Source organism: Austrofundulus limnaeus, unplaced genomic scaffold (genome assembly GCF_001266775.1).
Source record: "Austrofundulus limnaeus strain Quisiro unplaced genomic scaffold, Austrofundulus_limnaeus-1.0 Scaffold486, whole genome shotgun sequence".
In the NCBI taxonomy this organism is placed as follows: Eukaryota; Metazoa; Chordata; class Actinopteri; order Cyprinodontiformes; family Rivulidae; genus Austrofundulus; species Austrofundulus limnaeus.
In genome coordinates this window covers 130,299-140,470 of record NW_013952888.1, presented here as the reverse complement: position 1 = coordinate 140,470, position 10,172 = coordinate 130,299, and the positions used below count along the sequence as shown (strand labels likewise).

Sequence of the window (10,172 nt, the reverse complement as noted above, 5' to 3'; positions counted from 1 at the left end):
CGTCAAAATTGGACGCAAAGGGACCTTTGAAAAACGTCAATATGTGACGACTCGGGAGTGAGAATGTGTTGGAATGTTCACTTATTGTGTCACTTTTCACTTCACGCAGTCATGATATTAACAAGTAATGAGAAATACCTTGGTAAAGGTTTTCTCATAACCTTGTGTATGAGAGATGTGGGAAAAGCTTAATTCACCTTAAGCTCACCTCCTACACACTCCATCAATCCAGATTAACTGGCTTTTGTTCTGCTGGCAGAACAGTCACTTCCTAGTGTTAAATTTAAAATGTGTTTATGTGTATTTAGGTGTTTTGTTTTTTTTGGTAAATCAATATTAGACAAAAAAAATTGCTACCAAAGGTTAGAGAACAATATTTGATGTGCAAAATTTGATGCATGTTTTATACCAGTTTTTCCAAAACTACAAGAGAACAATACAAAAATCTTGACGGAAACAAAATAACAGCAAACTAGTGAAAAGAGTGCCTCAGTTATCACTATGAAGTGAGAATCACCTCTGTTGTTTATTTAACAATTAGATATTTATAAAAAGGCTGATTTAGGCAACTCACCTGGTCATATTCAGAGGACGAAACAAGAAAGAGGATTGAAGTGACGGAGTCAAAGCATTCRAACCAGCGCCGTCTCTCTGAGCGCTGGCCACCAACGTCCACCATCTTGAAGGGCACATTTTTGATCTCAAAGTCGTACTCATGGATCCCCTTTGTGGGTTTTCGAGCCAGAAGAATGTCCTGCTGGCTGGGAAGGTAATCCTGCAAGCAGATTATCATATTTCAGTTTTCTGTAATTTCTGACAAATTCAAATATCTTGTTTATGAACAATACCATATATTTAGGTTCCTCGAAGAATTGTTGACCTAACTTGTCAAACCGGATAGTTTTAAAATAGCCATCCTGTGAACTGATTTAGGAATTAGGAAAATTTATTTAATCAATGTATTTATCTTGTAACTAAAATAAGACGATGTTTACATCATGAGTTACAACAGGTGTTTATCCAATCAAATGAACGCAGCCGATCAAGATGAAACTATAGAGGGGAGAAGTTCATGGCCATTATACTAAAACTGCACTGGTTGGGACAGACAAACAAAATAGTATGAATAATAAACAGCTTTAGGAGCATTTTGTAAATAATTGGGTTAATCTGCAACAGGTCAGTCAGAGGACTTGGTATAAAAAAACATTTTTTAGAAGCTGAATCTACCAAAATTAAAGATAAGCAGGGGTTTATCAGTTTATGGAAAATTAAATTCAAAAACTGGAATTATTTCAAAATAATGTTCTGCAAGAGAAAATTTATACATCTCATCTAAATTTTGTAGTACCATTAAAAGATTTCTGTAGAAATCTCTGTTCTCAAAGAACAAGGCTGAAAGTGGCAACTGGATGGCTGTGATCTTCTAGACCCCCAAGGACCGCTGCGTTGAAAACAGGTCTGATTCTGTTATGGACATCACTGCATGTGCTCAGGAACACTTCCACAAATCATTTTCTATAGAAACAGTTTGCCACATCTTCCACAAATGCTAGTTAAAGGTCTAACATAGTGGTTCCCAACCCTGGTCCTCAAATATCCCTTTCCAGCATGTTTTACTTGTTTCCCTGCTGTTCAGCAGGTCTTCAGAAGATTGTTAATCACTCATTCATTCAAACCAGGCGTGTCAAATCAGGGAAACATCTATACATGCAGGAAAGGAGTCCTTGAGGACCAGGGTTGAGAATCACTGCTTTAATACATGTTATCTGATTTATTATTTACAAATAAAGAATCAATGGCTTCCAGAGGCAATACTAAAAACCATAAAACTGAGTCAATATTGTATTTTGAAAATGTCTCATCGAGCTCAGAGAAGCTCTTGAGGTGTTGGTCAACATTTAAAGCAGTGATTTTTAGATGTGTTTAGATTTCTTTGTATGTATGATCACTTGGGTTGTTACCGACATCTGGTGAAAATTTCATGTCATTAGCACCTCTAGTAATATATTTACTGAGAAAAATGGTGACGTGTTCAATACTTATTTTACCCGCTGTAGCTGAGGGGCTGAACATCCAGCAATTAAAGTCATTATATAAATTAACCAAAGATCTGTAACCTTTGAAATAGTTTATTTTGCTGCATTTATCATGGATATAACATACAGAACCCTATGTAATACATTTAGTGATAATAAAACAATAACAAAAACAAAAATAACGCATCATACCTCCTATTTAACACAAATATTTTGACATCTCTGACTTGCCAACTTTTTTAACCAATTTTATTTTTACTTTCATAGTTTTATCTTCAACTGCTTGTGGTTTTAACTGTCTTGAGTGTGCTTAGAAATAGTTTTTACCAGCTTGTAGCCAAGATTCTGACGTTTCTATAGATACCAAACGTCTATGTTTAACTAAAAGAACTCATAGTAATTAAAGTAGAAAACTGGTGGTCTGGGCTTAAGAGATGAATGAACCAATTGGCGGGCCGCATTTTGGTCACTCGCAGGGGCCACCAGTTGAATAGCCCTGATATAAAACATGCAGGATAGTGGTCCTTGAGGACAAGGATTGAGAACCACTGTAATATATGAAAGTTAAAATTTTATTGATAGTACTACTCTTATCAATATTGCTCATCAATCTGGTATCTTAACCGTCTTCTTATTGATGTTTTTCTATGGGAATTAAACCAAAGACCCATTATGTAATCATAGTGGGTCTTTGCAATGCTTTTATTTTAGAAAAATATACAACATACAATAAAGCCACTTATTTTTTACTTGAACACGCAATTTTAATTTGCATTGCATTAACTGCATGGCAGGTTTTTATCATTACATGCAAAATGGAGGTAGAAGATGTCAGATTTCTTATGACAGTATAAACCAGGGTTATTCAACTGGCAGCCTTTGCATATGTCCCCTTTAAAAGGCAAATAGTAAAACTGTTCTGTGGTCAAATAAATCTAAATTTTGAATTTTGTTTTGGAAATTACAACGCCATGTCGTAAAGAAAATAGGGACCATCCAGCCTATTATAAGCACACAGTTTAAAAGCTTGCCTCTCCCATCATATGTGCGTGCTTTGGTGCTAATGGCTTGGGCAGTTTACACATCTGGACACACACAGACACACACTTGTGCATCCAAACCCAGCAGTAAAAATTAAAGCTGAAGCGAAACTGGACCCTGCAACATGACAATGACCTAAAATATACCAGTAACTCCACCAAGGGCTGGCTGAAATCTAAGAAGTGGAGAGTTCTGGAATGGCCAAGTCAAAGTCCAGATCTTAATCCCATTAAGATGCTGTGGAGTGACTTAACMCAGGCTGTACATGCAAGAAAACCCTCAAACTTCTTAGCTTCACATTCAGTGGTTTATAGTTACACATAGCTATCAGAAACCACATCTTATTTGTTTCTTTACAGCTCTTTCACTATTTGTTAATATTCCCAGATTACGGTAAAGTTTAAGAGAAATTTTGAACTTGCGTCTTAGGCCACATGTTTGTAAAATCACAAAGTTGGATTTTATGTTTTCATTGCCGTTTTCAGTAATAATGTTTTTATAGAAATTACTTGTATTATTTAATACAAAGAAATAGCTATGTGGTAGAAAGTGAGCACACAGTCAAACCGGTGTGAAGTCCTGGCCAAGAACAGGAAGACACACTTTCACTTCTCTTTTCAACAAACCAGTTGAGTGTTACCTCACCCATCCAGCAGCCATCCTGCCTGTTGGGGGAGGAACTTACCGACTGTCCGAGCTTTCCCAAATTGTCCAGGAAATACTTGACTGACTCTCCCTGAGGACAGACAGAAAAGAGAGATATTTAACCTCAAATGTTTTTTATAATCCTGAAATAAAAGCACAGTGTCGGGTAAAAGTATTTGACTCCTTTGGATGTTTAATGCTTTTATAGTTGTCATAAATCAATTACGATCAATATTAATTGGCCTTTTCACAAAATGTAAACATAATTGCCTTTAATATCAATGTGTCTTTAAATTTCTGCAGAGAAATACCTGAATAACATTTTTTGCAGGTTACAAAGACTACAAGACATACTGTATAAAGCAGACTTCTTTATCCCTTAGCCATTAAACTCCAGGGTACTACACTTTCCCCAACAGACCAAAAACCTTTACAGTAGGTTGTCTTCAGGCCCAGGCCTCCCTTGCAAAAGAGAGATTCAATCTCAATGCGATTTGCCTGGATAAATAACAGTAAATAAAAATTTGCGTCCATCTAACATATGTAAATGGAGGTGTGTCAGATGTGTCTCACGTGCACTCAGTTCCAAGTTGATTGTGACATACAAAAGAAATGTGCTTGGATTCCAGCATACACAGTTTGATACATCTGGATTTGTACAGTGTTTTCTTAATTTGACCGTATGCCATGTTTAAGTAAGAAATCCATGCAAGTCTTTGTATAGGAGACCTCTGGTGAATTACTGGAATATAAATAGACAGTAATGTTGGGCGGTATTGATCATTTTAATACTTCATCTATTTTGTAACCTTTACAAAATACAGAGGTATGCAATATTATACTTTTAGCCAGTCGGTGTGACTCCAAGTTTGTAGGTATTTCCTTGCCTGCAACAAGCTCGCAGGTCTACAGGGGTGGAATCACAAAAGGTTTAAATCTGAAAAGAGTTTTGCTATTTGTTTGACTTAAAAAAAAACCTGTAGCTGTGTGGTCCTGAAGCCGTTTGTCAGCATTACACTGGCCTACCACGGTATACCAAAATACCATCATACTGCCCGAGCCTAATGGACAGGAAACGAACAAACTCAATTTGAGCCTATTTTACAGTAGAATCTTTGGGCATCATGGCCCCCTGAGCTCTCATCAATTCCTGCTTTTAACTAGTTGCTTCACCCCTAATTTACACTACATGCGTTCTGGCTCTGCTTAGCTCCGCTCCGACCTCCGCAGCAAATACGCACTCATTATAATCAATGAGAGTGTTTACACTGGCTGCGCACGACGGCGGTGAGCGGACAGCGATCCAGCAAAATTAGATCCGATCCTATTTCTGCCGGACACCAGAGCTGCTCCGTATTCAATTTTTAAAGATTACATCGCACCAACAGGAAGAGGAACAAGCACAACATCCACATTTACAAAATAAGACACCATAATTTTGTCGAAATTGCAACTATATTAATAAATATACAGACATATTTCTACACAAATGCTGTCAGAATGTTTCGTTCTGTTTGGGAAGCAGACGACAACATGTAGCATGAAGTATATGTGCACACACACAATACAAGTGGATTCTATTTTGAAATCAGAAGTTTCAAAAAGACGACAGTAATATAGTTTCAACCACAGATGTCAAAAGCTGTTATATCAAAGTTTTCAGCTGTGTTTGGAGCACAGAATTCATTATTTTTTGCTCTGACTTCCACATTTATCACTGGATTTATCGCGTAATCTCCTTCCTGCACACCCTCCCTCCTCTGTCTGTCGGACCGGAGTGGAGCTGAGCGGAGCGGAGGCTTTAAAAATTGGGTTGCAAACAAACAGCTGTGAACTGTGCACCGCAGTGCAGCGGAGCGGAGTCGCATGTAGTGTAAATCCGGGGTTACTGCTTGCCTATTCTTTTACTGTACATTCACAACAGCAGCTACTAAACTGTACAATTGCCAGAAGTGATTTGACAAGAACAACAAAAATGACTTAAGTGATGGTAACACTTAATTTGAAGGGGGTAACATAAAGGTGTCAGTGTTTTTCTTACCATTACATAAGGAGGATGTCTGCTGCTTCAGCATTGGATTTTAGAGAGACAACCATCGTGTATTGAAAAAAAATCTGTTTTGAAGAGGAATATCTGACTCAAAGCATCAAGCTAAAGAATCAAGTTAATAAAGCATGCCTGGCAACTAATAATGTTCGTAAATGTACTTTACACTATCATCAATGCATGTTCCCATACAATGAGATTTGTGCTCAGCATGTGACCCATCCCACGTGAGACACACCCTAGAATAGAATAAAACAAAACAATAGAATAGAACAAAAGTAGCCAGCAATATTTGCCTTGTAATATCTATATTTAAATGTTTTGCCGACTACTGGCATGCGGGCAAGAGTCACAACTTAAAACCCGTCTAATCCGGTGCAGGCAGTATGATTTTGATTAGCTGCCCTCTGGCTGCTCGCTCCTCCACACAGTGGTTTGTTTAAGGGTCGTCAATAAATTACCAAGCAAAAAACACCTCAGAAAAATCTATAACTTTTAGGTCATGTGATCCAAACACAAAACCTACGTAGAATTGTGCTATTAAACAGGACAGATGATGCACATCTAAATTTAAGGCATTTTCTCATTTTTGATCATTTCTTTTGTGCAAAACTGTTGATTTTTCTTCAATAACTTTAAACGTCATATGACCCAAGTGTCCCGTTTAAAAAGCTGATGAAGTCAAGCACCAGTTCTTGAGTTATTTCTTAAACTCTTAATGTTTTAACATTTTCGTATTATAATATTTACCCTGAAGTTTTCATGCATTTGGTTCTGGGATTATTTTTACTAGAGATTTAAATATTCTGAACTGAGACAATTATCTTTTTACTTTGCCACAAGCTATTAGTTGTAGAAAAACAAGATACCAAAAACAATTAATCGGTAAATTGTTAAATAATACGCAGGTTTTCTCACAAATAATAACTCAACACTAACACACAGTAAAAAATTCTCACAAACTGTCCTCAAAATTGCTGATTTTAGACTTTTCAAACACCCTCCCAGYCTCCTTACAAATACCAGGAAAATGCATTACTGATGTTCTAAATTTCTCTTTTTTTTCCTGGGGGAAGACTTCCAGATCCCCCATTATGGCTGTTTGTGTGGGGGATTCTTGAGCCCCCCACCCCCACCCGTCACAGAAGACAAATGTCTTGAGTACTGAATGATGCCAACAGTAATACGCTTCTTTTTTGTCAGCAGTGATCACAGTATTAACCTAACACAAGCTCTTTTTATTGCTTCATGTTCAATGATTTTTTTTTTTATGTTCAGTAAATTGACCTTTACCATCAGGGTTTGCTGAAGTATTCTCAAGGGGAATCTTCTAAAGCTCAAGCAAGAGTGTGATCAATGATTTTGTGACAAATGACCAGGCCTTTTAAAAGAATACATATTTTTGGCTTTAGTGTCATTAATCTCAAGCTGTGTTGAAACACCATTCCCTACTCACCAACTGGAACTCCCTCCGGCGATCATAGGCATTCTGGATGCCCTGGTCAGCCCACAGTGCCCTAATGGAAGGTAGGTAGTGCTGAAAAATTTTGGTTTCAACCATGCCATGACCATGGGCCATTGCTGATCGAGTATCAAAGGCCATCAATTTGTCTCCATGCTTCTGGTTGATCGGGTCGCCCCATGGGATGTGCAGTTTTTCTCTAGCATCCACCAACACTCGAATACCTACAGGGAGAAACAGAAACACATGTCATAATTCAGAAGTATTAAAGGTTTTTGAGTTTTCAATAGGACAACATGACCCATCCCGATCTGTTCTGATTGTGTAAAACTTCGACTGTGGTTCTCTTTAACTCTCTGAGGTCCACGCCCACTCTGGAGTGGGCGAACACGTGATGCGTTTAAATGTCCTGTTATAAATATGACAGCATACTGAACATTCATTTCAACTAGAATTGAAAGCACAGACTTCAAACTCAATAAAAAAAAAAGTGTTTTTTTATTGATATTGTTTTTATTTGCTTCCAAATAAAACGACATTTATGATAAATAAACTTAGTCACCATTTTGTGCACGTTTTTACGCATTGCTGCACATTCAGTGAATGTTTTGTGAATACAAAGTGACTGGGATTTTTTTAAATCCACCACATTTCCAGCAGCCAATCAAAAATGTTTCTCACAAAAAACTTGAGGAAAGCAAGCAGGAGCTGCCCGGGAGGAGAAAGTTTTGGAGAGACGAAAGGACGGAGCGTAATGGACACTTTGGATAACGGATTTAGCTAGTACTGTTTTTTGTTTGCTTGTATACTGTATATCAGTATTGATATCGGTATCGGCCGATATTGGTCGTTTTTTTAGAATATCGGTATCGGTCCGAAATGTAAAACTGGGCCAATATTAACATCCGATATTGACTTCCCACTTTTTATCTTTGTGTTTCTGTTTTGGGAGTGAAGATAGTTGGTTGAGCAGCATCTGTTTAGGGCTGCCACGATTAATCGATTAATTGATGACTAATCGATTACTAAAATAATCGATGACTAATTTAATAATCGATTAATCGTTTTCCCTTTTTTTGTTCTTTACTTTGTTTTTCTCTCCAAACTGCTTTGACACCTTCCACTGCCACATCTGCCTTTCTGTCCTTGACACACATGCACAGTAGTGGTAACTGGGGTAGGCTGTGGATGTCACAAGACATTATACAGACAGGCTCTGGTATCATGGCTACCTGACAACAGAGCTCAAAAGTGTGGGATCATTTTAAGAAAATGAAAGAGAAACCTGTGCAATGTGATATCTGCAAGGCAGAACTTGCCTTCCACAGCAATTATTTTAGTTAGCATATAGCTAAAATCTAACGATGGTTATATAATAGCAGCTGCATTCTGGCGCGATAAGCTCTATGTTTTATATTCAATTAACCTATGATCCGATTAGTCGATTAATTGAAAAAATAATAGGTGATTAATCGATTATAAAAATTATCGTTTGTGGCAGCCCTACATCTGTTTGATCACAACAGTGATATTGACGCTGCACAGCCAGGAATAACCAAAGTAGGGAGCCATGTCAGAGGTCTGGTTGTTTATTTACGGTATCAAAAAAAGGCCCAAGTGTGTTTGTGCATATATGTATAATATAATTTGTGTGTTTGTGTAACATCGGTAAATATCGGTTATCGGCCATAACAGCAATAATTTTATCGGATATCGATATCGGCTGAATTTTTCWAATCGGTGCATCCCTATTTAATACAAAGATATATTTTAGAGACAAAGTCTCAGGTGGCTCAGGAGTGAAGTGATGCAGGAGAGGTCTGCTGCTTTACTCCTGGCTTAATGAAAGCTCCGCCCTGCTCTGCTCTGATTGGATAAAACGGCTCTGGGGTTTGTCTGATTTGTTGAAAGTAGTGCCTGTTTAATACTGATCAGGATTAAATGGACCCACAGCCCCTCCTCAAACAACTAGTCACACCAGCGTGGCTGGAATTATTTTTAGCACCAGTGGAAATCAGGTTGTATTTGCAACCAAACTGGTCAAACTCTAAAGCCACAGAAGACAAGAAAAAAAAACTCTCTCTGTCTGTCTTTCACACCTTGCAGCCACTGCACAGACCCACCCCCAGGAGCATTAACTCTTTAGGATTAGAATGTGGTGAATAAATTATTTTCAATGATTGAGAGGAAATTTTTCTAAAAGTTGTATTTTTTTCTAGAAGAGTTAAGAGTTCTTCTGAAGTGCTACAAAGAACAATTTTTAGAAACAGAGCAAGATTTGAGGATTTTACTGATAATAGTTTCTATAAAACATGTTACAGAAGTAATAAGAAACAGGTTTATTTTGAATAAATATACAAACGTATTCATTCATTCCTACAAAACTGTCAAAATATTTACAAAATTCACTGGATTTCGCATAATACAGAGATTCAGATTATCATAAAATAAATAATGTTTTATAATTAAATATTTATTTCCTGACACCAAAAAACCCTCCATTCATTCTGTCCTCCTTGTTCCTAATCAGCATGGGCGTGGAGGCTGGAGCCTGTCTCAGTCTTTGGGTGAAGACAGGGGACACCTGGACACGTCTCAAGTCCATCAGGGACACAGACAAAGAGACAAACAACCATCACACTCCCAGTCACACCTATCACACAGTTAGACAGAGGCTACGTTCACACTGCAGGTCTTAATGCTCAGTTACAATTTTTTGAAAAAGTCCGATCTTTTTGTGTGAACGTTCACATTACATTTTAAATGTGACCTGCATCAGACTCCTGTGTGAACGCTACACAGCACTGATGTGACACGCATGCGCAGTAAAAGACGTGACGTCTCATCAGCCGGCTTGTTTGTTTACAGAGCTAGCATGGATACTACTTTTAGCGCGTCAAATCAGATGTTGTTGTTTAATCTCAGAGCCGATTAAATA

The 10,172-nt window shown here is 37.7% G+C and overlaps 1 protein-coding gene across 1 annotated transcript in view; it reads right to left on the bottom strand.

The window, feature by feature from the left end:
* The window catches only part of gna13b (guanine nucleotide binding protein (G protein), alpha 13b), a 24,884-nt gene that overhangs the window by 8,681 nt on the left and 6,031 nt on the right, over positions 1 to 10,172 (bottom strand). Inside the window, exons 2-4 of the mRNA XM_014025578.1 lie at positions 7,229 to 7,458; positions 3,766 to 3,816; positions 575 to 775 (exon numbers count right to left, since the gene is read on the bottom strand). Of these exons, the coding sequence (XP_013881032.1) occupies positions 575 to 775; positions 3,766 to 3,816; positions 7,229 to 7,458 (482 nt within the window). The remainder of the gene's footprint in view (positions 1 to 574; positions 776 to 3,765; positions 3,817 to 7,228; positions 7,459 to 10,172) is intronic.